The 26,630-nt window shown below is 49.5% G+C and overlaps 1 protein-coding gene across 2 annotated transcripts in view; it reads left to right on the top strand.

Moving 5' to 3' along the window:
• The window catches only part of PALD1 (phosphatase domain containing paladin 1), a 75,092-nt gene that overhangs the window by 14,344 nt on the left and 34,118 nt on the right, over positions 1-26,630 (top strand). For both annotated transcript variants that reach the window (XM_081158674.1, XM_081158673.1), the window contains exons 2-4: positions 22,232-22,444; positions 25,043-25,145; positions 26,370-26,549. In XM_081158674.1, the coding sequence (XP_081014800.1) occupies positions 22,260-22,444; positions 25,043-25,145; positions 26,370-26,549 (468 nt within the window). In that variant the 5' untranslated portion in view covers positions 22,232-22,259. The remainder of the gene's footprint in view (positions 1-22,231; positions 22,445-25,042; positions 25,146-26,369; positions 26,550-26,630) is intronic.

Below are 26,630 nucleotides of genomic sequence, written 5' to 3'. Positions count from 1 at the left end.
TTGCCTTCTTTGGTTGTAGGTGCTGGGAGAGATGAGGAGGCATTGGTGTTCGTTGGATGTTGGTTCCTGGGCTGGCTAGGCAGAGGCAGGATTGGCATGTAGGGGCTGTACCAGCGTCTTTGGCCTGAGACTGTGTGAATGGGCGTGGGAGGCGTGAGTGGGCCCTGCACACCTCCCACTCGCTGTGCTTCTGGTGCGTGCAGGAGTGCAGGAGCATGGAGCTACCTGGCTCAGACCCTCCTTGTACTGGAAGGAGCCTGGACAGTGGCTCAGTCTGGGCTGGTGCACGCCTGGCTCAGGGGCCACCTCCTCTCGCAGCCCTCCCAGGCCCCGGAGGCAGCATGTGTCTCTTTCCTCAGCTCCCACCACTTGGTTCTCTGATGGTACCAACTCCCTGGGTGGTGGAGCCTTTAGCTCTTTCCATGCCTCACTCACCTCGACCGTGAACTATCCAAGGGCAGGGACAGAAATGAATATGGGCATCTAAAAAACCTTTTTTCGAATCAGCCCTTAGTTTTTTAAATTGAGGTAAATATACATACCGTCAAATTTACCCTTTTAACCATTTTAAGTGTACAGTTCAGCGGCATTAAGTACATCCCCTTTGTTGTGCAACTATCGCCACCCCCCACCCCACCCAGAACTTTTCAATCTTCCAAAACTGAAACTCTGTGCCCATTAAACACTGACTCCCCATCAGCCTTCCTCCCCCATCCCTGCCCCTGGCAGCCACCTTTCTGTGTGCCTCTGAAGCTGACTGCTCTTAGTACCTCCTGGAAGTGGAATCATACTGTGTTTGTCCTTTTGTGTCTGGCTTATTTAAACACTTCGCATAATATCTTCAAGGTTCATCCATGCTGCGGCATGTGTCAGATTTCATTCCTTCTTAAGGCAGTAATTGTTCTTTCGAGCACATTTTTAAGGTACCTCCGATCTTCAGGGTTGAGTGAGGGGGTCAGCTTGATGGTGGGAGTGGGAATCAATAATGTTTATTTACATTTACTAGGTGCCAGCCCTCTCCTGTGTTGCCTCATGTTACCCGCACCACATCCCTGTAAGTTCCAATATTATCCTTGTTTTACAGATAAGGGAACTAGGCTCAGAGAATTTCAGTAACTTGGCCAAGGTCACACAGCAAGTCATAGGTCAGCCAGGACTGGATACCATGTCTGCCTGGTGGCACAGCCCATGCTATGCGTTCCCCAGCGCAGTGCCCTGGCCAGGCTTAGAGTCGTTTCCTCGAATCCTTCTTGCCACCTCTCTGCAGCTGATCGGAGCCGAGAGTGGCTCCGATCGGTACCACCTGGCTCTGAGGACACGGTGGCAGCAGCCCCACCTCCCTGGCTCGGGTGCTCCTTCCTGGGCCCCAGCTTCTGTTGAAAGCTCCTTTATGAAGCAGCCTCCCTGGGCGAGGCAGGGGTCCGTGGGGGATGTGGGCCTCAGTGCCCCCAACACAGGCTGGCAGGAGGTGCCTGGTCCAGGATGGCCAATGGCAGGATGTCACTCTTGGCAGAACTCTCCCTGAACAAACAGCTACCTACCGGGAGCTTTGGGATCAAGAGGATAGATAAACAGGAAGAGGGAAAAACATGAAAATATTTTTCTTCCCCTCCTGTGCCCTGGTGTTTTCTTGCTGCCAGTCCCTCTGCCACTGGAGGTTTGAGGTGGCAGAGTTCTCCCACCAGCAACCACCCGGAGGTCTGAGAGCTGCACGGCCGGGTTTTAGGTATTAGGTATTATGTTTTAGGTATTGTTTTGCTTAATGGGCTGGGATAAACCTGGGCCCAAGTTTGAATCTTGGCTCCACTCTTTCTTTGCCAGAATACCTTTCCTGTCTATCAAATGTTGCTCATCCTTAAAGGCCCAGCTAATTGACCTCCTCTTCCAGGAAGCCTTTCCTGAGTTAACATCTCTGTGCAACTTAGTGTAGTGGGAAAAGTCCCGGAGTCCCTTTCCTGTTGTCAGCCTCTCGGAGCCTCAGTTTCCTAATCTGTGGATCGGGACTATTAGGAGTGAGGAGAGGAGAGAGCCTGGATTCTCTGGCCCTGGCCTGTGGAGTTGGCCGGGCCTGGTAAAGCATGGCCCTCTCAGGGTTAACTGCCGCCCATGCCAGGGACGGAAGCGAGGAGGACTGAGTGTGAAATGAAGTCACTTCCCTGCCTGGGGGTCTGCCATGTGCCTGGCCTTCCTCAGTAAATCCTGTTTCCTCCTTGGCTTCTGTATGCCTACCCACTCCTGGCTCCCATGACCCCGGAGGTCACCAGCAGGTGGGGCTCCCGATGGAATGTTGGCCTGTCATTATCCTATGAGGTCACTTCCTGTCTGGGTCAGCCATCCACCTTTCCTGCCACAGCCTTCCACATGGGGGTTTCATGGGAATGATGGGTGTGGGGTTTGAGGGAGGCTACCAGAGGTCAAGTTCAATGCCTAACTTGCTCTTTACTCTGGGGACACCGAGGCCCAGGGAGGTCAGGGCGCTTCCTGAGGTCGGGACCAGGAGGCAGGCCGCTGGACCACACTCGGTTGTGGGGACTCTGTGGGTGTCCCCCGGAGTCCCAGGCTGGTGGTTTGAGGACGTTGCTTAGCCTCCCTGGGCCTCCATTTCTTCTTCTGTGGAACCTGGGGGAGCCTGTGTCCGAACTTCCCTGAGCACTGTCAGGCCGGGGCATCCATGACCTCCGTTCACCCTCATTCCACCACAGGGAAACCGAGATCAGAGGCTCGGGACCAGGCCTTTCTGACTCTGACACCCTAGTTCCTTCCACAGGAAGGTGTTAGCTTTCTATCGGCAGCAGCTCAGGAGCGTCCTTGGTCTCTGACCTTCCCTGCGGGGGTGGGGGTGTGTGTGCTCTGGGGCTGGGAGGTAATGCAGAGCCTCACAGGCATCCGAGGTCACACTGTTAGGTCATTCTTCTCTGTCAGTAGTGTAGGTTCATTTTAGGGAAATCAGAGAAAATAGAGCCATGCAAGAAGATTGGAAAAATCATCTGTGTTTCCATTTCCCAGCAATAACTATGGCTCACCAGTAATGTTTTGAGATCTAGCCTTCTAGACATTTTTCATGTGTGTGTGTGTGTGTGTGTGTGCAAGCGCACGTGTGTGCGTGTGCATGTGCTTGTATACAAGAGCCCTCACTCCTTTTTAATGGGACAAAACTCTGAAATACTGTTGGGTGTCTTTTTAAAAAAACTACATACAGGCCCTGGCCCGTGTGGCTCAGTTGGTTGAGCATTGTCTCCCCCACGGAGGGGTCGAGGGTTTGATTCCCAGGCAGGGCACATACCCAGGTGGTGGGTTCGATCCCTGGTTGGGGTAAATACTGGAGGCAACCGATTGATGTTTCTCTCTCACATCGATGCTTCTCTTTCTCTCTCCCTCTCCTTTCCTCTCTCTAAAATCAATCATAATAAAAAACACAGCACACATTTTTCCGTGTTGTATATACACTGCTAGTTCTTTCTTCTGAAACTTTTAAGTTGACCTTCAACATGTACAGAAAAGGATACTTTTCACAAGCACATGACTCGATGACCATTCAGAGTGAGCACAGCGTTTGCAGCCTCACTAGGTCAAGAGACAGAATTCTTCCAGAACCCCGGACTCCTGCACCTTCTCCGCATCCCCTCTTTCCTGCTCCAGACGTGACTTCTTGTCTGACAACATAGACTCATTTGGCCTGTTTTTCAGCTTTAGATCAATGGAATCACAGTATTCGCTTAAATTGACTTCTTTCCCTCCACATCCTATTAGAGATGGTCATCTGACGTTCTATGCATTTTAATGACCATGTGGTGACATCCATGATACATGCAACTCGATCACTGTTTTTTTTAGTTGTTGTTGTTAATCTTCATCGGAGAATATTTTTTTCCATTGTTTTTCAGAGAGAGTGGAAGGGAGGGAGGGGGGGAGAGAGAGAGAGAGAGAGAGACATCAGTGTGAAAGAGACACATCAACTGGTTGTCTCTCACACGTACCCCGACTGGGGTGGGGAGTGAACCTGCAACCCAGGTATGTGCCCTTGACCGGGAATTGAACCCGAGACTCTTCGGTGCAGGGGCTGATGCTCTAACCACTGAGCAACACCAGCCAGGGCTCGACTTGACCACTGCTGTTGACGTGAAAGATGTTTCCAGTCTTTGACTAATAAAAACAAAGCTGTACCCAACACCTTTTTGGCCATATCTTTGATTATTTCCTTTGAAATCAATTGATACAAGAATTGTTGTGTCAAAGGGTTGTACAGTTTTAAGGTATTTAAAAATTATTGCCAAATTGGTCTCCAGGGAGCTGTGCCTGTTTATGTTGCAACAGGTGCTTGGGAGGGAGCCGATCCCTGACGCCCACATAACACGGTGTTTTTGTCCTGCTGTACCTGTGACACCAGGATAGGCAATACTCGGCATCCCATCATTTCCAGGGTTTAAATTACAAGTTAGGATGCACATTTTTTTCTCATGTTTATTGGCCATTTGTATTTCTTCTCTATTGGGTTTTTTTGGGTCCATTTTACTGTCAAGATGTATTTGTTTTCTCATTTGTTTGAACAAAAGACTATATTGGATATGATAAATAAAAATGTGTTCACTATATTTTTACCCAGTTTGCCATTTGCCTTTACAGTATGTCTTTAGCATTTTGCATGAAAATTTCTTTTCTACCCCAAGATTATACCAGTGTTTACTCACATTCTCTTCTTTTGCTTGTGTGGTTTCCTCTGTAGCATGCTATCTATCGTTCATCTTCTGCACTTCCTTTGAGAGCATAATGTGATGGACAGCTTGTAGGTTCTGAGCATGTATTTGGAAGCCCCCAGCCACCTGTGTGCCCTTGGGCAAGTTACCCAGACTCTCTGTGCTGACTCAGTGTCTGTACCTGCAAAATAGGAATAATGCTGGTACACAAAACCATAGGGTTACCATGGGGGTTAAACTACAGCTATGTGCAGACTTTTAGTCTCAGGACTTCTTCCTTTACACTCTTAAATATTGGAGATCCCAAAGAGCTTTTGTTAATGTGCGTTATATACATAAATCGATATTTACCATATTAGAAATTAAAACTGACTATATCTAAAAACATATATTTATACATTCCTTTAAAAAATGACAACAGCAAACTCATTATGTGTTAATATAAGTAAAATATTATTTTTCTGAAAAATAATTATGTTTTCCAAAACACAGAATATAGTGGGAAGGGTGGCATTGTTCTGCAGTTTTGTCAATCTCTTTAGTATTTTGTTTAATAGAAGACAGATCTCATATGTGGTCTTGTTTTCAATCTGTTGTGATATGTTGTTTTGATTAAAGTATATGAAGAAAACCTAGCTTCACAGAGATAAGTGGTTGAAAAAAGGAGAAGTAGTTTGTTAGCCTATAGATATTTTTCTTTGATACTACATAAAAATTGGACAGGTTTAGTTGAAATATAGACTCTGAAAACATGTTGATGAACTTTGTATATTTTGTTACATTAAAATCCATTGGACTGTCTTGCACTATGGATGGACCTTTGACCCAGGCAACGATTTTGTATTAGTCATTGGGGAAATACTGCCTCACTGAGTTATACAGATCTTCCAAATATGGACACATTTCATTTCATCATATCCAAAAATTACATACAAGGTGGAGCAAAAGTAGGTTTACAATTGTTACGGAAATTAATATAATAATCAATAACGCAAGAATAAACTCTCTGTTTCTTATACTCACCTATAAACCTACTGTGCCCTATCCTGTGTGTACATATCACCCATATCACAAATCTTTATGGGTTGGGATGCCATCAAACTCACAGTGGCTGATGCAAGTTTTCCAAAATTCTAATTTTTCCCTTGAAACTTCACACTTGATCATTGGCAACAAATGCTGTGGGATATTTTCCGCGAAGAGGCAGGCTCACCCTGTTCAGCTTTGAGAAACTGTCTGCCAGGGCCCCAGTCCTGCATAACCACCCTCTGTCTGCCGGCCGTTCTTTCAGGTAGGGTGGTGGCCCGTGGACAGAGGCTGGCTCGGCTCGGCTCAGGCAGGCTCCCAGGTGCTTCTCCTCCAACACTGACTTTCTCCAGCACCCAGCCCAAGTGCACTTCCATGTCATCACAGAATATTAAAATGACATGTGCTCCAGGGCTGAGGTTTGGTGAAATTAATCAGTTTTACTGCTTCATCAAGGACATTCTTAGGTGACGCCGGCATACTTTGTCACTGTGAGTGATGACTGGCCCAGTTCAGGGTCAGTGCTGTGCCTCCTGCTGAGCCTCTAGGAGGCTTTCTAACCCCCATGGCTTTTGCTCCATCAACTGTTCTCACGGTGAGAAAGGCAGGATGTTTTATTACTGTCCTGAGAATAGTTTTGACCCTGCAGACCCCTGGAAGTGTTGGGGACCCTGGGACTCCGTGGAGCACGCCATCGGAACTGTGGGTTAGATGGTAGGTAAATGGGCTTAGGGCAGTGCCTGGGCCCCTCTCTGGGTCTGGGACAGTTTGTCTGCTGCCATCCCCCTCCTCCCCCAGCCTGAGAGAGACAACATGGGGAATGGAGAGGTAAGCCATTTAGGGTTAAAAATTCATCATTTGTGATTTCAAATCCTATTAGAGGTGAATGTGTTTGGTCCTCAGGAATAAGTGAAGAGCCCAGGAGACTTTATAGGTGCCCCATTTTTCTTGCCTCCCTGGGAGATAGGGGTCTCAGCCAGGCAACTCTTCTGAATGGCTGGGGTCTGCTTCCCAGACAGGGGACCCCTCAGAATCATCTTCCTCCCTTCCTGGCCCAAAAGGGGCATCCATGTTCCTTCCTCATTAACCTTCTCTGCTGTGTGGGACCCAGAGGTCAGCATTCCCCCCCATTTTTTGTAAGGTAATTAAACTATACTGGTTTATGGAGCGCCTGTTGTGTTCTGCGACCTGGGCTACAGCCTGGTCTGTGTTGTCTCATTTATGTTCAGAACATGGACACCCGTAGAGTTGATCTTTTTTTTCTTCTTTAAAAATCTTTCCAGTTTTGTTTATTCAAGTGGCTCCTTTGTGCCAAGCACCGGGATGCCATTGAAGGCCAGCCTCAGCCCCGGCCTGGTGGGCCTCACGGAGGCCACATCCATGGTGGGATGTGGCTGGGGGGATGGTTAAGGAAGGTTTCCTGGTGCAGGGGATGGGAGTGAGCTAGGCGGAGGGAGCAGGGCAGGAAGATGTGGGATGAACAGACCTTTGGCTGGTGTGGGGCCCTCACACTTTATTTGCTGCTTGGCAGAAGACCCAGTGGCACCTGTTCCATCGCTGGAGGGAAATGGACTAGGTTGGACCAACAGAGAGATGGCCCAGCCTTGTCCTTTATGGGCTGTTTAAAGGATTTCCAAAGGTGCAGTTTCTGCCTTACATAGACTATAGAACACCCTACTCCACCCCCTGGCCTGGTAAGATACACCTCTGCTGTATTATTATTTTTGTTACTGTTGTTAATTACTTGCAAAGGCCTGTTGAGAGGTTGTCTGTTCCAGGGACAGTAAGAAGAAGTTCACTTTGGCTGCAGTTCAGAGCACAAAGGTGGGAGTTGGGGAGCAATAGGCCAGAGAGGGAGGTTGGGCCTGAAGGTCATGGACTGGCATGCGGTTCCTCTTTTAGTCTGAGGTCTTTTATGAAATCTGTCTCCTCTGCTTTGTGTGCTTCATTCTCTGGAGCAGGAGAGCTCTTCCTGGTCAGGGTCTTCCCTGGCCCTGGGTGGACGAGCTCAGTGAAGCAGACAAGCAGGGCGGTGCAGGGGAGAGGGGTAGGAGACCTTGGTCCTGGCCCTGCTGTCCATGGTCTCTGTGACTGTGGGCAGGTCTCTGGCCTACTCTGGACCTCAGTTTCCTCTCCTGTAAAACGAGAGGAACAGACTAGAGTCTCAAAGGTGCCCAAGGGGGATTTAAACTCTGGTGTGTTAGTGTGTGTGTGTGTGTGTGTGTGTATGTGTGTTGAGAGTTGGGGGACAAGGCCCAGGGCAGGTGGTGGGCTGGTCTGAGCCCCTGTCCTGGGTACAGACCTGAAAGTTTAATTGACACCTCACCCCCCAGCTCTCTGCTGACCCCACAGCAGGGGATCCCTGCAGCACAATGACTTCCTCCATGTTTGTTCTGCAGCTGAGGCAGATGTTTCCTGCAGCTGGTCACTCAGCCTCCTGCCCTATTTTTAGCTCCATTGTTACCCACCCTGGGCATCTGGCTGCCAGGGGTGTGTGAGAGGCTGTGGCCCTGGGAGGGGCACTCTTTTCTGGGTCCAGCTTGTTCTCTTTCTTCTACTAAGTCCCTGGTTTAAGCTTCCCAGTGTCTTTTGGAAAAGTGAGGGTGGCTTCAGGAGAAATGGGAGAGGGATGGCCAGATGATGCAGTAGAAAGAGCCCAGATGGTAAAACCGGAAGCCTGGCTCTCTCGCTATGCCATGCAGTGAACTTTCTGAGCCTCAGTTTTTTTCATCTGCTAAATGGCACAATAGCCTGTGCTTCTGCCTTTCTCAAGGGGTTGTTCTGAAATGAGATCGTGAATGTGAAATTTATTTCATAAAAGGACTTTTGGAACCTACAACTATTGTGGATTCAACCTTTGGGGGCCCTGGAAGAGCATTGGATTCAGAGTTGGGAGATGAGACATGTACTTACCAAACACCCGGCCAGGGTGTGTGGGGTACAGGCTGTGTGGTGGAAGGCTTGGAAGGGGAGGGGTCATTTCCACTGGACAGTGATGGATGGGGTGAAAGGGTGAGGATGGGAATGGCATTCTGCTTGTGGGACCAGGGCAGGCAGAGGCATGGAAGCAGGGAAGGGCTGGCTGTGTCCTTGGACTTCTAAGCAGTAGGGGCCTTGAACATCTCTGGCCAGCATCTCTGGGTGGAGCAGTTCCTCCCCAAGTGAGGCCTCATGGTGGGTTTGAGGACAGGAGGCTCTGCAGCCCCCTTCCTGAGCCAGCAGTCAGCACAGCAGCTCTGCTTCTGGCTCTTTTACACATTGAACTTTCATAAAAGATTGAGGGGTGATGAGGGTGGGAAAGGGGACCTTGAGTGCCAGGTAAGGGAGTCTAGACTGGAGGTCATAGGGGTGGAAGGGATGGGAACAGACCCCAGAATTGGGTCATAGTTCTTCCCAGCTCCTTGAAATGATGCTTCAGGTCCCTGTGACTTTGCTGGAGGTAGGAAGTGGGGTTCAAGCATAAGTTCCCACTGGTCCTTTGGGGCATGGTCCCTAGAAGCAGCCAGGAGAGTGTCAGCAGGGCCAGGGCCCTGGGTGGGGTCTCAGGAGACTCTAGGTTTCTCCTGACCTTGAAATGCCCAAATGCCCAACTTCTTGGAGCTGAGCAGGTGAGCATGTCTAGGTACTCTTAACCCTGTTCTCCCCAGGGTCCTCCCCGCGGCATTCTGCCCTCCCCCCACTCCAATCCCAGGCTGCTTGGAACCTTGGTGATGGACAGGCTTTCTCAGGCACAGAATGGCTGCCCTTCTTTGGGGATTTTTACACCCCCTGCCCCCTGCTCCTCCCTGAAAGAACCCAGCAGGCAGGGTCCCTCCCATCCAGATGATACTTCCTTATTTTCCAAGGAATTCCTCTGCTCAGAAAGGCTATGAGAGGGACATGAGAGACTCCAGATGGGGAGACTCTTGTAGTCTTTGTCTGCCTTTTTGGAGCAATGGAGGCCAAGCCTCTAGTCTATAGGGTGAAGCAAACATTCAGCTGCTTAGAACTTTCTAAACTTCTGCAGCTGACTCAGGGGAGCTGCTGCACCACCCCATCTAGCCTCCGATGGAGCACTAACCTGCTTGCTTCTCCATAGGCCCTGGTGGCCCGGGACGGTGTCTTCTGTATTCTGTGAGCCCCCGTGGCCCCAGCATGGGCTGGGGTTCCAGCACTTTTGCCAGTGGGGAAGCGTGCCGTCCTCCTGCAGGAGGGGAACCCACAAGTTCTGCAGTGTTGCCATGTGGCGTGTGGTCACCGAGGGCCAGACCTAAAAATAACGGAGTGCATTAGTCAGGACTAGATTTGGCTACAAGGAATAAGAAAATCCAAGTAACAGTGGTTTACACTAGATGGAAGTTTATTTCTATGTCCTTTCCAAGCCCGAGCTTTGTGGCCCATGGATTTCTCGGGAAGTTTGATCTGTACCATTCCTAGGGTGCGGCCTCACGTGCTCGTGATTCAGGACGGCTTTGAAACTTCAGTCACCACATCTGTGTTCCAGGCAGCTGGGTGGAGGAAGGGAGTAAAGGGATAGGAAGGATTCTGGAACTTGCCATGTGACATGACCCATACGTTCCATTATCGAGAATTAGCTACAAGGCCCCAGGTAGCTGCAAGGGAGGTGGGGAGAGTAGTCTTGGTCTGGGCTGCCCCTCATCGGGGCTCATAGAGCCGGCAGGGAGGGCGGGGGTGAAGGCATTGTGGGCATTTTGATCAAACCTGAGGCTCTTCCCAGCTGAGCAGCTGGGCCAGCCCTTCAGGGACTGCAGAGCCTCACCCAGGGAGGTGGCCCAGGTGGGAGACTAGTCCTGCCTTGGGACCAGAAAGCCACATGCCCAGGCCAGCAAGGGGGAGCAGAAGGGCTTTAAGGGGTTAGGAGTCAGCCCAGCGACCGTGGGCAGAATTAGAGAGGCAGGCCAACCTCTTCCCGGGTTCAGAGCATGTGGCCTGTGTCTGGGCTGCGGGGGTCTGAGGAAGTGGATAGGCTCACTCACAGGACAGTGGCCAGGAGGCAGGGGGACTCAAAGGCTTGGAAAATGAAGAACCGCAGGTGCTGTCACACAGAAGGAGAGGATGCCCCAGGACAAGGGTTAGACCAGGAGCTCCCTCCCCCATCGACCTCCAGACGCTGGGGGAGCGCCCAGGAGGGCTTCAGGGGTCCCTCCAGGAATGCGGACACTTGATTTTTAAGTATTGGCAGCTAATTAGGATGGAAATAATGAAACTGCAAGGCTCAAGCCCCTTGTACACGTGGCCCCTTTTGGCCGTGGATTCTAGACTTTCTCCCTCCAGATGAGATGCATTCTCTGAGTCTTCAAGAGGGAGTTGAGGGATGTGCAGAAAACTAGCTTCTCATAAGATAACTTAGATTTAAAAAAAAATTTATTTAAAAGTTATTTTTTGGCCCCAGTTATTTATTTTGAAAAATTTCAAGCGGCAGAAAAGTTGAAAGAAGAGTACAGTGAATGCATATCCGTCCTCACCAGTTGCTAAATTTACTCCATTTGTGTTTGTCTCTCTCTCAACCATCTGAAGATTACAGACGTCAAGATGTTTCACCTCTAAACACTTCAGCCTTTGTTTCCTCCGAACAAGAACATTCTCCTCGTATCCACAGTATCATCACCCCCAAGGAAGTTAACTTGTTTATCCAACATACAGTTTATATTCAGATGTTCCCACTTGTCCTCAAAATGTTCATTATAGATCCCATCTAGACGGAGCTTTCTGTCAGGCAGGCTGACCCACATGGGGAGCTCCAGAAGTGGGAGCCTCCCCAGGCCAGGAAGCAGGCAGCCAGGTGCTTGAATGGGCCCTTTTCCTTCCTGAGGCTCCCAAACTCCAAGAGCCTCCAGGCCCATCTGTGACAAAGTCTTTGCTGGTCTTAGAGCAGGCAGGAGCCCGTTCTCTGCCCTCCACCTGTCAGGGGAGCTAAGAGGGAGGCTTGTTCGTCCCTGACCAAGGCCAGGGCTGGCATCTTTTCCTGTAGCTCCTCCCAGTTCAGGGGTCCATCTACCCTATGACCCATCCCCCTCCACTCTTCTCCTGCCCTGTGTCTGCTCCCAATTGCTGTGGCTCCTCAGCTGGCCGCCAGTTACTCTGCCCTCCTTTGTCCACTTCTGACTCCAAACCCACCTTGAGGTGTCATTTCAGTGTGTGACAATGATGTCATGTCCCTGCCAGAACTCAGACCTTCAAAGGCTCCCATTGTTTGTAGGCTGAGGCCCCGAATTCAAGGCCACACCATCCCCCAACAGCAGCCCCCCTGCTGAACACGTGACAGTATTTCCAAACATTCTTCCACCTTCTGTTTATAACTCTTAGAGTTATTTTTTTAGTTTAGAAAAAATAAAACATTTCAGAAACATATAATTTAGTAAGTGAAGGTCTCCTGCAATACCAGACCCCAGATGGCCTTACTCTATTATTTATTTATTTTATTTACTTATTTATTTTTTATTGTTGACAGTATTACATATGTCCCCCATTTTCCTCCTTTTTGCCCCCCTCCGCCCCACCCCACCCCACCCCACCCTACCCCACCCCACTCCAGGCCTTCACACTATTGTCTGTGTCCATGTGTTATGCATATATGGATGTTCTTTGGCTCATCTCTTCCCCTCCCCTCCTCTCTGAGATTCCTCAGTCTGTTCCATGTAGCCATGTCTCTGTACCTATTTTGTTTGTCAGTTTATTTTGTTCATTAGATTCCACATATAAGTGAGATTGTGTCATATTTGTCTTTTTCTAATTGGCTTATTTCGCTTAGCGTAATAGTCTCCAGGTCCATCCATACTGTTTTCAAGGGTAAGAGATCCTTCTGTTTTACAGCTGCGTAGTATTCCATGGTGTAAATGTCCCACAGCTTTTTTATCCACTCATCTACTGGTGGGCACTTGGGCTGTTTCCAGATCTTAGCTATTGTAAATTGTGCTGCTATGAACATAGGGGTGCACATATTCTTTCTGATTGGTGTTTCAGGATTCTTAGAATATATTCCCAGAAGTTGGATCACTGGGTCAAACAGCAGTTCGATTTTTAGTTTTATGAGGAAACTCCATACTGTTTTTCATAGTGGCTGCACCAGTCTGTATTATTCCCAACAGCAGCGTACCAGGGTTCCCCTTTCTCCACACCCTCGCCAGCACATGTCGTTTGTTAATTTGTTGATGGTAGCCATTCTTACAGGTGTGAAGTGACACCTCATTGTGGTTTTAATTTGCATCTCTCTGATGCTTAGTGACATTGAGCAGTTTTTCATATATATATTTTTTAAATATATCTTTATTGATTTCAGAGAGAGGAAAGGAGAGGGAGAGAGACAGAAACATCAATGATGAGAGAATCATTGATCAGCTGCAGCCGCAACCCGGGCATGTGCCCTGACCGGGAATTGAACACCGATCACCTGGATCCTAGGTCGATGCTCAACTGCTGAGCCACGCCTGGCCGGGAAGTTTTTCATATTTCTATTGGCCATCTGTATGTCCTCTTTGGAGAAGTGTCTATTCAAGTATGTTGCCCATTTTTTAATTGGATTGTTTGTCTTCCTGAGTTGTATGAGTTCTTTGTATATTTTGGAAATAAAACCCTTATCAGATGTATCATTGGTGAATGTGTTCTCCCAAACAGTTTCATTTTGTTGATGGTTTCTTTTGTTATGCAGAAGCTTTTTAGTTTGATGTAGTTTTAGTCCCATTTATTTTTCCCCTTTGTTTCCCTTGCCCTAGGAAATGTATTGGTGAAAATGCTGCTATGTGAGATGTCTGAGATTTTACTGCCTATGTTTTCTTCTAGGATTTTTTATGGTTTCACAGCTTATATTTAAGTTTTTTATCCATTTTGTGTTTTTTTCTTGTGTATGGTGAAAATTGGTGGTCTAGTTTCATTTTTTTGCATGTACCTGTCCAATTTTCCCAGCACCATTTATTGGAAAGACTGCCTTTACCCCATTGTATGTTCTTGCCTCCCTTGTCAAACATTAATTGACCATATTGACGTGGGTTGATTTCTGGGGTCTCTGTTCTGTTCCATTGGCCTATATGCCTGTTCTTGTGCCAGTTCCAGGCCCTTTTGATTACAACAGCTTTGTAGTAAAATTTGATATCCAGCATTGTGATTTCCTCCAACTTTGTTTTTTCTCAAGATTGCTGTGTCTATTTGGGGTCTTTTTTGGTTCCATATAAATTTTTGGAATATTTGTTCTAGATCTGTGAAATATACCATTGGTATTTTCATAGGGATTGTGTTGAATCTATAGATTGCTTTGGGTAGTTTGGACATTTTAATGATGTTAAGTCTCCAATCCATGAACATGGTGTGTATATATATATATATATATATATATATACACACACCACCTTGGTTAAGTTTATTCCCAGGTATCATATTTACTTTAGTTTTTAAATTGATCTCATCCTAGTGTTAAAGAGAAGGAGGCTGAGGGGCAGAGATTGTGAAGGGATGGGTCTGGGTGATCACCAGACACATGATGTCATGGACTCTGCAGCTGACAGCCGGACTCTTCCTCAGTTGAACCATGTAGCCTGGGGACATTAACATCACTGCTCAGCTGTGTCCTCTTCTGTAGAGTGGGGGTCATAGACCTTGTTTCACCTCCCTTGAGGGTTTTTGACAGTAGCAAAGACAGAAAAACCACAAAGACAAAAAACCCCACCAGCCTGTATGAATGGAGAACATGGATGACAGTAGGCAGAGGGAACTGGGGAAAAGGCACAGAGATGGAGGAGCACAGGGGGTTTGGGGATGTGAGTGTGGGGTGCCTTCTGGGTGAAAAGCTGTGACCTTTGTCCAACTTTGAAACTATTACAAATAACATTTTTTTTTTTTTAACATTCCCAAAGTAATCATGTTCATGGTAGGAAATTGAAAAGCGATGGATAAGCAAAAGAGAAAACTACCATACTCAGTCCCCCGTCAGGAATAAGTGCCGTAATGCAGCGATTTTCAACCTTTTCATTTCTTGGCTCACATAAACTAATTACAAAAATTCTGCCCATCTGACAAAAAAATAGGTATAATTTTGATTCATCCACACCTGATGGCTATTGTTGTGTTGGCTGTTGTCATTTTTTATTTGACAACCTAAGGGAAATGAGGTCACTGCCCCTGACTAAATAGTTAGATATTGCATGCTTTAAAAATTATCATGGGACAGTGGTTGAAAATCATTGCCATAATGTTTAAAAATCCTTCCTGTCTTCTGTGCCTACTTGTTGAGTGCTGTCCTTGGTCCCATCACAAGGAACCAGGCAGGGTGGGGAGGTAAAGTGATGGAGTCAATTGGTTCCGTCAGCAATTAAGTGTCCACCTCCTCTGTGCCAGGCTGCTGACAGCCAGAAAGGACACAGGATGGCCCCTGCCTGCAACAGCCACAGCATCTTGTGGAAGGAGTGTCCCATTTTGTGACGCTCACGATGGGCTCTGGCAGTTGAGAGGTGGGGGTGGGTGTGTAGTCAGGGAGGGCTTCCCGGATGAGCCGGGCTTTAACCTCCCAGAGTGGGTAGAGTGTGGAGGGTTGGGGAGGAGGGCAGCCCAGGCAGGAGAGTGTGGGGTGGGGGGCTGAGCCCTGCTCCTCGGTGCCCGGCTCTCACTTGTTCCTCCGTGAATCCTGAAAACTGCAGATGCCCTCTGGTCGGTCATCTGTTCATCTGCTGACTATTTCCCCAGCATCGACTGGGCCTGGGCGCTATTCTGGTGCTGGGGTCTCGGTGTGGGCAAGCCAGGCACCACCCTGGTTATCGGGAGTCTGGGCGGCTGATGCTGTTCACAGTATAATCCCGTCAGTGAGTCGATTAAGAAACAAAGGCGCCCAGAGGTGGAGGACGGTGGGGGCACAGCGGGCAGGCCACAGCGCCAGGGCCTCGGAGAGGCCTCTCTGAAGAGGGATGAGTGAGTCAAGGCGACAGGCAGGGGCAGCCGTGTGAACTGGAGGGGGGGCGGGTGAGAAGCCTTCGGGAGGAGGCCAGGGGCTGGAGCGTCATGACAAAGGGTGGGCAGCAGGCAGCAAGAGACCTGGGGAGCTCAGGGTTTGCCCGTCCGGTGTGAGGGAAGGAGTGACATGCCCTCTGCCCGAGTCCCCTCTGCCTGCTGTCGCCGTAGTCCCACGATAATCATTCCATTTGTACAGCCTGGCGGGGTTTTGGTGTCTTTGTGGGTTTTCTGCTGCTGACTGCAACCCTCAAGGAGGGCGAGGCAGGGCCTCTGACCCCCGCTTCCCAGAAGAAACAGCGGAGCAGGGCCAGCAGTGTGATTCAGGGTCCGAAAGATCCTCTGGCTGGACATGGAGGGTGGGTTGTGGGCGGCAGGAGGGAAGGAGAGAGACCCCCCGAGGCCAGTGCTGCCTGTCCGGTCAGGGGCCGGGGGCGGTGGGCAGAGTGCTGGACAGATAGGGGTGCAAAGGCGTTCTCCTATGGGTGACAGAGGCGACGGGGTGGGCAGAGGTGACGGGGTGGGCAGAGGACTCGCCCATTCCTGGCTCTTGATTAAGGCCCGGAGCAGATGGAAACCTTCCAAAGTAGCTCACTGGACAGGGCCTAGCGGGGGGAGCTGAAATTGTGTGTTACCGGAACGGGGCAGCTGCTGCGGTTCAGCCCCACTCTGCCCGGCCGTTTGCCTGGGATGACAGCCAAGGGACAGCCCGCTTATTCTTCCTGAGACCATTCCTTCGGCAGGCTGTGTCTGGGCGAGTCCCCCGCCCTGGCCCGGGAGGTTCTGATCCGGTACCAGTCAGTCAATGGTTGAGGGAGGGGATGTGGGGAAGGGCAAGAGAGAAGTGAAGGGAGCGAGGGCCTGGCAGATCTGAAGGGCAGTGGTGAGCTTGAGCCCTCGCTGTGTGTCGGGCTGGGTGGGTGTTGCCTTACACACGCATATTTCATTTCCATGCAGTCCGATTAGGGAGGCACACTCATGGTCCTCAGTGAATAGCTGCGGAAACTGAGACTCAGAGAAGTTAAGCCATATGCCCAAAGTCACACCACTAATACGTGGTGGAAATGGAAATCGGCCAGTGTTCAGCCCCAGGGTTGCTTCACAGAGTTGAAATGACAGTGTCCCCCAGTTAGGTGTGAGGACGGTGGAGAGTCACTCACAGCTCTGCTAGTCCCCACTTTTCTGTCTGTTAAATGGGGATGCTGGCATTGCCTTCCTATGTTTCCTCATGCCTTGAGCAGATAGTTAAGTTCTTACCTGCAGCAGGCAGTGAGCTCTCTTCTGAGGACCCCAAGCTAACTGAAGGGTCTCCTCGGGCACCATGGAGAACTGGAGACTCAGCAGTACTGTTTAGTAGAAATATAATATGAGCCACAGGTGTCATTTTTAAATAGCCAGGTTAAAAAGTAAAAATAAAAAGGTGAACTTAATTTTAATAACACGATTTAACCTAATATATCAAAATGACATTTTTATATGTAATTAACATAATAAGTTGTTAATGAGATATTTTACTTATTTTGTACTAAGTCTTCGAATCTAGTGCGTATTTTGCACTTGCAACATCCCAATGTGGACCAGCCACATTTTAAGGGCTCCACAGCCCGTGTGGTTGGTGGTTACTGTTTTGCACAGCCCAGCTCTGCTGTCTGATTGATCCATCCCCCCCACCACAGTAAGGTCTAGTAACAGCTAACTTTTATTGAGCACTCACTGACCAGGCCCTGTCTGGAGGATTTTACATATGTTATTATTTAACCTTCACAACAACCCCATAAGGGAGATGCTGCTACTGGCCTCATTTCACAGAATTGTCAGCTGAGGCCCAGAGAGGTAACTTGGCCGAGGTCGCACAGTGATGCGTTGTGGAAGTGGGCATGAAGTTGTGACTATAGAAGTGAGCGCCCTGTGGAGCAGAGGACAGGGAGCACCTAGTGCCTTTCCCTGGTGACGAACGATGCTGAACATCTTTTAATGTTTATTTGGCATCCACATGTTACCTTTACATCTTTTGCTCATTTTTAAATTACTATTTTTTCTTAACTTGATAATGAGGTATAAGAGTTGGCACCTCTTTTTTTGGTGAGGATTAAATGAGAGTTTGACTCTTCTTGGAGAAACAAGCTCACCTATCTGCCAAGGATTCCATAGGGCACTTTCTTTTCTCTCGGGACTGACTGCTCTGTGCTTTCCCAGAGGCAGGAGGATAGCATGTATGTGTGTGGCACTTGCTTAAATGCCATTGTAGCTGCAGCCCAGACGAGTCTATGGCTTCTTAGCTGGTCACCGAGGGGGAAATGGAGTCTGGTGTTCCTGATCCCTCCATGTATCTCTCTTGCTAGGTGGGGGGTGTTCTGGCAGAGAGTGGAGTGGTGAGGGTCCCTAGTGGGGGTTGTACTGATCCCAGGGGGAAGGGAGAGTGTGGGGGTGCTCTTGCTGCCAGGGTCAGCGTGAGGAGGCGAGAAGGCCAACTGATGAGGAGTAGTTATTAACTGCTGTCCCTTACCAAAGGTCAGCTGTCCTCATCAATGGGCACGATAGGCCTCAACCTTACAGGGTTGGTCCTTGGGGGCCATAGGATGGAAGGCTCCCTTTGTGGTACCTGGTGCTTAGTAGGCGCTTTGAAATGCTAATAAACAGAAGTCAATGAAAAGGCGGAGGAGGGCCTGTGTTTGGTGGGTAATATTCTTTCCTTAAAGTAGGAGTTCCACTTTTTTGTTAATTTGCCAAGAGTCTCTCTAACAATCTAGTAGAAGTTCATGGACCTCTTCTCAGAATATTTTTAAATGCCCAGAGTAAAATACATGGGATTACAGAGGAAGTACATTTTATTGAGAGAGCTATCAAAATACTAAAAAACAGCCCGGCCGGGCGTGGCTCAGCGGTTGAGCGTCGACCTAGGATCCAGGCGATCGGGGTTCGATTCCCTGTCAGGGCACATGCCTGGGTTGCGGGCTCGATCAATGACTCTCTCATCATTGATGTTTCTATCTCTCTCCCTCGCCTTTCCTCTCTCTGAAATCAATAAAGATATATTTAAAAAAAAATACTAAAAAACAAATTGGTGATGTAGTAACATGTCCTTAATTATTATTGTATTAATGAGATAACCATTAGGGGAATAAATATTTTAATTTTATTGTTTGAGGATATCTCAGTGACAAGGCTCTTGTTGCTCAGCTTTGAGGGGGACATTAAGCTGGAGCATGTCTTTGATGGCACATACCCAGCATGATGGACACCAGGCGATTGTGATTGTCTTGATGGTCCCAAGTGCTGAGAACCCTCTTTGCAGATGGAACAGCAGCTTCTCTATGGCTGGCTTTGTAAGGTGAGGGTAGGCTTCTCTCCAGGATCATCAGAATTCTCCGCGCTTTTTGAGTTAAACTCAGCTGTGGGAACCTGGGATCCTGCTGTGGGGGCTCAAGACCATTAGGTGCAATTACCCCAAGTTGTCCAGTTGTGTCACCCCTGGGTCTGATGATTACTGTGGTTTGAAAGGAGTGATGAGTGCAAGCCACATTCCAGATACCTGCACAGCTGAGGTGTGATGTGAACTGTCTGTGAGCTCTATGGTGCCCACGTCCTGGAATCTGAAGGGGCGGCTTTCACTCTGATTGAAGGAAATGCTTGCTTTTAGTTAGAAGTTAGGAAAATAAAGGCATAATTGTTTACAAACTATCCAGGCTCATGAGACCCCTTAGTCTGGTCTCATTCAATCTAGCCTCCCCACTTTCCCCCAGCAGAGGTTTGAGTACTGGGGACCCCAATACCCCTACCCTTGCTGACCACTGCCCTGTAGTGGAAAGCAGTGCTGTGACCACTAAGACTGCCTATCTTAGGAGCCAGATTCATTTGAAACTGGAAAGAGCTTTCAGACCATCATCCCTCACTGTCATCTTATGGCTGGGGACACTAAGGCTCAGAGAGTGGAAGGAAGTTGCCCAAGGCCCCACAGCCTGTGGCCAGTAGGATGGAAGTCCCTGTGCTGCTGAGGTTTAATCTGGGCGAGATCGAGTGAGGTTTCAAGGGGAGAGGTGCAGGGTGAGAAGCCTGGGGATCCCAGGGTTAGACATTTTGGAGGCAGGTCAACTTTCAGAGGATACTGTTCTTCTCCCACCCCGGCGGACTGCAGCTGTGCACATCTGTATTGTCTCCTGGCTGCCTTCATAAGCGCTGGCTGGGGCCTGTCATTGCCTGTGCGGCCGGTGAGAGATGAGGGTGGCTGGAGCTGGAGTCATCGGGAGGCGAGGGGGAGGAGGGATGGAGGTGTCAAACCCAGCCCAGACCAATGGGAGCAGGGCCTGGCTTTGGACTGGCAGCCGTAGCCAGCTGTTGCCTCTGTTTGTCATGCTCTCCTTTGGGACAGCCACCCTTGCTCTTGGAGGAGGCTGTTCCCACCCATGCCTCCTTGGCCCAGCCTGCTGAGAGGGGTCTGGGAAAGTTTGGTGAACTGTGTTGGGAGCTTGCCAGGGCAGGCAAAGTGGAGAGAACCAGAGAGGTTTCGGGCTCTGCTGTCAGCCCCCTGGGGGTCCGCTGTGGAGCTCCTCACTCTCTCTGAGCCGCCTGTGTTTCTGTTTAGAAACAGAGACTCATTCCCTCCACACTTGACCAAAGAAAGAGAGAGAGAGAGAGAGAGAAAGAGGGAAATTGGACCGGGTGTGGAGTCATGATGGGCTCTTATAAACAGCAGGTGTGCCTGTTAACACAGCTGTCATGCAGCTTCTGGGAGTTTTCAAGTGACAGGGCTGGGCAGGGGGCCCTTTCCAGACTGGAGAGGGAGAGAAACGGGTGGTGGTTTGGGAAGGCTCTGGGAGGGACAGTATGAGGCTAGCCATCCTATTGAGGTGGCTCTGGGAAGGGGAGCATGAGTACACAGCCGAGGCGGAGGCTGAGGAACACCTGACCTGGGACCAGGAACTTTAACTCAGGGTCTGGGAGAGAGAGGGCACAGTGAGCTCAGCCTTCAGACTGAGCCTCTGAGGCCCTGCTCCACCATCCCCTTCCTGAGGTGCTGTGCTGGTTTTGAGGGCTGGGGCTGGGCAGGGGAGTGTGGATGGTTGGAGCAGATCGACCCCCCTGACTTGGAGCAGCTCATGCCCAGCTGAAGGCAGCTAGGGGGGTTGTTGTGTTTTAAGGACTGTATTGTCCCTGTGCTTCTGCAGGGTGGACCCATGTCAGGATGCAGGTGGGGTTGGGGTGGGTGGGGCAGGTAGGTCCCTTCTTCTTCTGATCCTGAACTATTAATGCCACGAGGGGTCTCAGAAAGTTCTGTCCCCCATGTCTGGACCCTGGAATCAATCCTTCCCACACCCTCTTGTAGCCCTTAATAGGTCTCCCAGTCAGCTTTCCCAGCCATTCTCTTACTTGTTTTAGATAAACTTTAATTTTATTACTCAGTGTTCAGAGGAGAAAAATCAGAAAATGCAGAGAAGCAAAAGAAAGAAAGTAAAAAATTTGCTTATAATCTCATCACTTGGTGATAATTTACATTAACATCTTTGTGTGTATCCTTCCAGACTTTTCTCCTGATACGCTTTCATGAATTCAATTAGGATTGTAGCTTAAACTTGCAAACTGCTCCTTCCATTCCTGTTTCTGAGATGTCTTTTTGCATCAGTTACTATGATATTTTTAATGCCATTTAACATTCTACTTTAGAGATGTCCTGTAATTTGTTCAACAAATCCCCTGTTGCTGGCTGGAGGTTGTTTCCAGTGTTTTGTTATATAAGCAACACTACCCTTGTAGTCCACTTGTTGCATGCATCCTTAAGTGCTTCCCTGGGAGAGAGCGCTCCATGAGGATGCCTCATGTGGGCCAGAAGCTTTGCCTGTTGATGATGTTGAGGTTGGTGATGTTGAGGTTGATGATGTTGAGGTTGGTGATGCTGAGGTTTAGGTTGATGATGTTGAGGTTGGTGATGCTGAGGTTGTGGTTGATGATGTTGAGGTTGGTGATGCTGAGGTTGTGGTTGATGACGTTGAGGTTGATGATGATGTTGAGTTCAGGGGCCTGGTGCTTTCATTGGACCCTTGATCTGCTGAGACCTCACCCTGGCTGGACTTCCCTGGCCTTGTTTTGTGCCATCCATGGCTAGACTGTCCTTTTGCATCCTGTTTACACCCACATCTTTTACATCCAAGCCTGACTTCCCTCAGCATGTGTCCCTGGTTCTCCCAAACTCTCCTACTTCTCCCAATCTGGAAGGCCTGGCCTCCATGTGGCCTGATCCAGTCCCCTAGAGCCCTCAGTCCCCACCTGGTATGGAAGGTTAACCTCTTCCTCTCTTATTTTCACCAGAGGAATGTAAACTCTAATGGGTCAGGGGATTCGTTATATCTCTCTATGTCCACAACCACCCAAAGCCCCAGCAGTGGGCTGGGCACATAGTAGACACTCAGTGACATGTGGTAGGCAGCACATCTGCCCTGTCTCTCCAGCTACAGGGTGAGCCGGCCCTCCCTGGGCCTCAGACTTTGATCTGCACATACAGTGGAGGTGAGGGGTAGGCTAGGTCTTTCCCTGCCCTGGCTTTTCCCACCCCCTCCTTGACCGCATGCCCTCTCACCCCACAGGTCTTGGGTCTGAGATTGCCGGCTGACTATGGGTACAACGGCCAGCACAGCTCAGCAGACGGTGTCAGCCAGTGCCCCCTTCGAGGGCCTCCAGGGTGGCAGCACGATGGACGGGCGGCACTCACTCAGCGTCCACTCCTTCCAGACCACGGGCTTGCACAACAGTAAGGCCAAGTCCATCATCCCCAACAAGGTGGCCCCCGTCGTGATCACGTGAGTGGCAGGGGGAATGTGACCATGTCCCTGGAAGACAGGGCTTTGGAAGCTGCCTGGACGGGTGGTGCCATATCATATTTAATATCTAGATGAAGACACTGAAGCCCAGAGAGGTTAGGCAATTTATATGGAGTCACACAGTAAGCAGGTAGCAGAGACTCCGTCGTGGGTCTCTAGCTTGTGTGATTTACTGTGTCCACAGTGCTAGGGGACGTGGAGAGGGAGGACTGGCTGTGTGTGTGGGGGGCAGTCTTTTGAAAATAATTTTTGGCTGAATATTTTCAAAAAAAGTTTATATACTTAGATGCATAAAATTTAGATTTTTTTCACCCCCACAACCAGCAATTATGGTTGGAAACTGAGGTTAACACCAGGCCATTAAACGACCTTGGGCTGAAAAAGCTGGAAGCTGTTGGTTGACTGTCCTAATTAGGTCCTTCAGGGACATTCCTGGAAGCTGAGGGTTTGTTCTGGTATCTTATTTTGAGAGAGACTTGGGTGTCCAGAGGAAGAGGCTCAGGAAGGGGCTCTGAAACCCTGTCTGCCCCACAGGGTACAATGAAGGAGTGGGTGCTGGGGATCCCTGAGACCAGGAAGATGGAAGGGGCCTTGGCTCCATCTTCTGGGGAGTCCGAAAGCCTTGTCTTACATTGACTCTGCCCACTGGGCCCCTCCAAGACGCAGGAAGTGGGACATGATGAGCTAGGAATGAAATATATCCCGCACAGCAGTTTGGCAGCAACCTAGCAGATGGGCCTTCTGTGTAAGGAAACTTGAGGGTGGGAACGATAAATTTGGCCTACTGGCTTTGGGGCCTGACAGAAAAATTGTAATCATAATACTTTACTGTGTTCATGATGAGGGGAGGAAAGGAGATGTTATATAAGAGGGTCTTGATATATAGTTGCTCTACTAGAGATGACAAAACTAGGTTTGGGCCTTGAGGGCAGTGTTGGAGACGTGTCCGGTCTTGCTCTGTGACCTTGGGCAAATCCTGTTCCCTCCCTGGGCCTCCGTTTCCTTATCAGGATATGTGGGGATGACATCCAAAATATTTAACCCAGTGATGTGGCTCAGAACAGTAGCCGGCCTGCTATGAGAATCTGCCATAGCGGTACTATGCGTGCCTTCTGCAGCCAACCATGAGCACAGGGCTCCTCGCGTTGACCGTGTTTGAGGTATAAGGGACCTTAGAGGTCATCCAACACAGGGGTCGGCAATCTAGCCCAGCACCTGTTTTTGTCAATAAAGTTTTATTGGAACACTGCCATTCTTGTTCATTTATATATTATCTGTGGATGCTTAACACTTCAACTGCACAGGTCAGTAGTTGTAACAGAGACTTTGTATGGCCCACAAAGTCTAAAATATTTACTATCGGGTCCTTGATATAAAAGGTTTGCTGATTCTCGATCTAATAATACCTTTTAGATCAGATGTGAAATCTGAGTTAGACAAACAAACCGAGTTTGGAGGAGGTAGAGAGATTTGCCCACCACGGGTTCTGCGGGGAGATGGAGGCAGAGCCGGTAACTGGAACCCAGGTCTCTTGAGTCCTCCTTCCAGGACGCCCTGCCCCACCCATTCCACCACCCTGCCTTTCCTAGAGGCACTTCTTTTGTAAAGAGGACCAGACAGCAAATTACCAGCTTCGGGAGGCTGATGTCTTCTTCTCCATTAGACTCAGCACAGAAACTTTTTGTGCCTTGAGGGCACAGACCTCCCCCTGCTTTAGCATCTGCAGAAACCTGGATTTGTACCTACAGGTTTTTTTTTTTTAAATGGCCCTGTGTGGAGGTAGAACTACCATTAGTAATAATACTTTTGTTAATAAGCGCTTACTGTGCCCAAGGCGCTGGGCTAAGCACTTACATTCATTAATGCATTGATTTCTCACAGTGGCCCTAGGAGGTGGGAATCACTGGAAATGGAGCTACAGAGAGTGAGTAACTCCAAAGTCGAGGAGTTATAAAACAGTGGAGGTGGATTCATGCCCAGGCCACATAGCCCCAAAGCCTGTGTCCTGAACCACCTCATTGTGCTGAGGGATTATCAGTGTGGAGGTTGTTCCCAGAGACACTTTGATGGAGGGGACCATCCAAGGACCAAAGTAACTCCAAAATAGAAGGCCTTAGTCAAGACAGAAGCTTCTCTCACACAAAAGTCCAGGAGATGCACCAGGCTCCGTGATCAGCTAGGCCCCTCTTCTCTTGTTTTCTGCCATCATCAACACCTGCTTCCTGCCATCACTTCTGGGTGCTAGCCAGGGAGGAGGAGAGAAATGTAGGAGGCACACACCTTCCCTTTAAGGGAATGGCCCTGAAGTTTCACAAGTCACTTCTCTACACATCCCATTGGCCAGAACATAATCACATGAAGATACTAGCTGCAAGGGAAGCTGGGAAGTATAGTCTTCATATGGATGGCCCAGTCCCCATTCCAGGGTTCTATTGCTGACAAAGGGGAGAGTGGATATTATAGTACAATGGGCTGTCTCTGCCATGAATGGGTAACTACTTGGGGGCGGGGGGGGAGGGATGGAGTGGACCCTGGCTGCAGAGGTTGCCTGACTTGGTTTCCATATGCCCCTGGCAGGTACAACTGTAAGGAGGAGTTCCAGATCCACGATGAGTTGCTCAAGGCCCATTATAAGCTGGGCCGGCTCTCAGATGCCACCCCTGAGCACTACCTGGTGCAGGTGAGGTCAGGCCCTGTCCTTTCCTCCCTCTTCTAGCTTCTCGCCACCCCTCCTGTCCTCCTTCCTCACAACAGGTTCTCTCTCTAATCTCTTCTGCTTTCCCCACTGTCCCCCTCCTTTGTTTCACTGCCTCATCCTACCCTCTGGGGTCCCACTCCCACTTCCTCTTGCCCCCTGGTTTCCTGGGGCCCGTTTGCCCTGCCTGTGGAGCTCCTGCTCTTTTCCATCCATCATTCCTGCTTGGCCCCAGCATGCCCACACTCCCTCCCTTGGAGCACTAGAGAGGGTAATACAGATCTGGACAGAAGAGCCCGAGGCCCCAGACTGTTTCCCCTAGGCTGAGGATCTCCCTCCCCTTCTCTTTTGAAGTTACAGAACTTCTCTGGCTTAGCTGTTTTTTTGCCTTAAATATCCCCTAGAAAGTGAAGTCCACAAGGACAGATGACTTGTCATCTACGTTGTTCACTGCTGTAGCCACAGGCCTCAGAACAACGGTTAGGCCTGATGTAGGTTCTTAGTAAGCCAATGAATGAATGACGGAGTGAATTATGACAACTATTTGCTGAAAGAGTAGCTGAGAATTTCTGGCATCTGGAGGAACTGGTCTCACTTACCTGTCAGCAATGTAGGTGTAGGTCAAGGGGGATGGATGGGATGACCTCAGGGTGCCTTTTTGTCTGGGAATGAGCTCTTGTAGTTCCCTCTGCTGTCCCCTGATCTCCGAGTACCATTTTCCTCTTTCCTCTGTAGTCATGGTGTTCGTTCACTCCAGCTGGGGAGGGGAGAGACCTGCCGTCCTCAGAACTGCAGGGCCCTAGGAAGGGGCTAGTACAGTCTTCCTCTAGCTGATTCCTGTGGCCCCAGCTGTAACTCCTTATTCTAGCCCCTTCTCCATACCCTTCTGCCTCCCAGGGAATTACAGGTCAACCCTAGAGCCAGCTTCAGTTTCCTGCCCCTGCTCTCCTTGAAGGCTTGGCTCAGAAGCCTTCTCCGATTCCCACTCAGCAGAGGTTGTTTTTTCTTTCCTCTCATTCTGTGACCCCCTTCCTGGGATCACGGATGGTCACGTATTTTGTCTGTTTTTTCTTGAGCCTGCAGACAACTTGAGGACCATGTCCCCTACCCCATCTCCCTGATCCCCATCCTTTGGGGCTTGGGACAGAGCACTGCCTATAGATTTCCTTGAGTTATCTCAATGACCCCCTGTGGCTCTCCCATTGCCAGGGTCGCTACTTCCTGGTGCGGGATGTTGCTGAGAAGATAGACCTGCTGGGCACCATGCGGAGCTGTGGGGCCCCCAACTTTCGGCAAGTGCGGGGCGGGCTTACCGTATTTGGCATGGGGCAGCCCAGCCTCTTGGGGTTCAAGCAGGTCCTCCAGAAACTCCAGAAGGATGGACATAAGGTAAGCATGGCCATTTCTGAGGCAGGGGCTAGCCCCCCAAATCTGGGAAAAGGGACTCCCAGGAGAGGCAACTTCAGAGGC

Source organism: Miniopterus schreibersii (assembly GCF_964146895.1).
Source record: "Miniopterus schreibersii genome assembly, chromosome: 14".
Classification (NCBI taxonomy): Eukaryota; Metazoa; Chordata; class Mammalia; order Chiroptera; family Miniopteridae; genus Miniopterus; species Miniopterus schreibersii.
Note: the sequence above shows the minus strand (reverse complement) of the source record. Positions and strands in the feature narration are given on the sequence as shown.